At 45.0% G+C, this 2,500-nt stretch overlaps 1 protein-coding gene across 1 annotated transcript in view; it reads right to left on the bottom strand.

The window, feature by feature from the left end:
• Nucleotides 1–514: 514 nt before the first annotated feature.
• Nucleotides 515–2,500, bottom strand: part of LOC134460640 (inhibin beta B chain-like) — a 28,582-nt gene continuing 26,596 nt past the window's right edge. Inside the window, exon 2 of the mRNA XM_063212998.1 lies at nucleotides 515–2,500. This exon is cut by the window's right edge and continues 554 nt beyond it. Within this exon, the coding sequence (XP_063069068.1) occupies nucleotides 2,252–2,500 (249 nt within the window). The 3' untranslated portion in view covers nucleotides 515–2,251.

Raw genomic sequence — 2,500 nt, 5'->3', positions numbered from 1 at the left:
ACTCACAGGAGATGCGTGCCAGTTTGAGTGAGTGCCGCAGACAAAAAAAGAAGAAGAAAAAAAAAACGTACCAAAAAAAACCTTGAAAATTGAAAACAGAGCTGAAACAGGAAGGCCTCAACAGAGACAGATAGTCACAGAGAAGCGAAAGACATTTAGACAGATAGTCATAGAGAAGCGAAAGACATTTAGAGACAGATAGTCATAGAGAAGCGAAAGACATTTAGAGACAGATAGTCATAGAGAAGCGAAAGACATTTAGAGACAGATAGTCATAGAGAAGCGAAAGACATTTAGAGACAGATAGTCATAGAGAAGCGAAAGACATTTAGAGACAGATAGTCATAGAGAAGCGAAAGACATTTAGAGACAGATAGTCATAGAGAAGCGAAAGACATTTAAAGAGAGAGGAAAAACGAGACCGAAAACAAAGATAGACAAAAAGAGACAGATCGAATAGAGGCAGAGAAAATGAGAGAGAGAGAGAGAGAGAGAGAGAGAGAGAGAGAGAGAGAGAGAGAAGAAGAAAAGAAGAAAAGAAGAGAAAAATAAGAATAGTGTGAAGCACACAGAATGGTACTGGGGTGTTAAGCCCCTGGTCAGAGGAATGCTGTGCTGTGCTGTGCTGTGCTGTGGTTGAGTCTTTGAGATGCTAACTGAAGTGCTGAAATTCATGAAATGTGTTCAGGATACGAGTGGAGCAGAGCGTGGTGGGGTGGGGTGGGGTGTGGACACTGGAGATCAGGCCTGGACTGGTGCTGTGGCATATGGGCATTGTGTGGAGGGCCTCCTCAGGGGCCGATGCTGTTTTTTTGCCTTTTTCTTAGCGACTGGCCCACAATTTAGAGCAGGCAACGCTCAAATGTCCGGGGGGCATTTTTCGATCCCAGTCCAGCCCTCCTGGAGGTCCCTCCCCTTCTAGCCTGGCTGTACCCTCCTAGTGATGCAACACTCTTAGGGCAGTGTTGCAACTAGTCAGGTCAAGAGCAATGCAAGTAGAATTCTGAGTTCCCGAAAATATGGGAACTCCTCCCACTTTGTCGCTAAGCAAACAACCATACGCAAACCAAGAGAGGCGGGTCAACCATGCCGTTTGGGAAATGTTAATTGTCATGCTCTTGATCAGACCTAGTCTCAAAGAGATTTGAACGTTGATGATAATCCTTCACTGCCCTCAACCCATACCATGGGCAGTCCTTGTTTTCAGTACTTAAAGGGACACTGTGCAGGAAATGGTCAAAAAAGGTACTGCAACTATGCTGATCATTGAAACTGTGTCGCCTATTGCCAAATTTGACCTGATAGTTTACTGAGTAATAAACTAATATTTTCTAGTATGGCCCAAGTACAGTCATTTTTGCAGCTAAAAATGGCTATTTTTGGAAATTCAAAATGGCGGACCATGGAGAAGATCCCCCTTTTCATGTATGAAAAGTGCAATTTTTCCAGTCATACCGAATACTTTGAATTTCGTGGTGGTGGTAAATATTCATGAAAAAGCTAACATTAGTGAATGGGTAGCATGAATTCTGGAAATAACCAACTAAAAATCTCACACAGTGTCCCTTTAAGACAGGACAGTGCCAACATAGAGTATCTGGTGGCAAAGCCTGGCCTCCTCTCCTCTCCTCTCCCGCTCTCTCTCTTGCCCAAAAAACCACAACTTGTGCTTCTGTCAAAGTCCCTCCATCGCAACATCATTGATGATGACGATGGTGGTGGTGGTGGTGGTGGAGTTGGAGGTGATGATGATGATGACGCATGGACAGGGCAGGAGAGCAGAGAAGAAGAAGAAGTTGGATTGTCCCATTTTTTGTCTAGAAATGGCAAACTAGAAGAAACGACACATTTGGTGATCACCATTCCCTTCTCGTCCCAATTCTGTCTCTGTGAGTTCACGCACCATTGGGACAGTCCTGCTGCGTACAAACAAAACTGGTGGAATTTTCTTTTTTTTAGTGTTCTGACCAGCTTCCGCTCCGTGCACGCACACACACAGGTGTGCGTTTGTTTGTTTTTTTTATCCCCTGCACAGTAACACGCGCCATAACATGTATCTTTTACTATATATGATACAAAAAAAGTCCATAAATATATATATATTTTTCATAACATTGTCTCTTGCTAAGGAAAAAGTCTGAGAATAATTATTATTATTATTAACGTTTGTTGTCTGTGTTTTTGTGTTTACAATACACATATGTATATATATAAGTCCCCACGAACGAGTCCACGAGTCCACGAGCTCAGCTCAGGCACAGCCGCACTCCTCCACGATCATGTTGGGCACGTCTCGCTTGACGATGTTGTACTCATCGTCGAAGTACAGCATGGACATGGTGCTGAGCTTGGTCGGGATGCAGCAGGAGTTGACCGAGCCGGGGCTCTTCCCGCGCATCCGGTACTGGTTGACCACCGCCGTGTGGAACGAGGACGCCGAGCTCGGCACGCCGGCCATGTACGCCGGGCAGCTGCCCTCGCAGTAGTTCCCGTAGTAGCC

The sequence above is a fragment of the Engraulis encrasicolus genome, chromosome 13 (genome assembly GCF_034702125.1).
Source record: "Engraulis encrasicolus isolate BLACKSEA-1 chromosome 13, IST_EnEncr_1.0, whole genome shotgun sequence".
Lineage (NCBI taxonomy): Eukaryota > Metazoa > Chordata > Actinopteri > Clupeiformes > Engraulidae > Engraulis > Engraulis encrasicolus.
The sequence above is the reverse complement of the archived record's forward strand: the minus strand, read 5'-3'. Positions and strand labels throughout refer to the sequence as shown.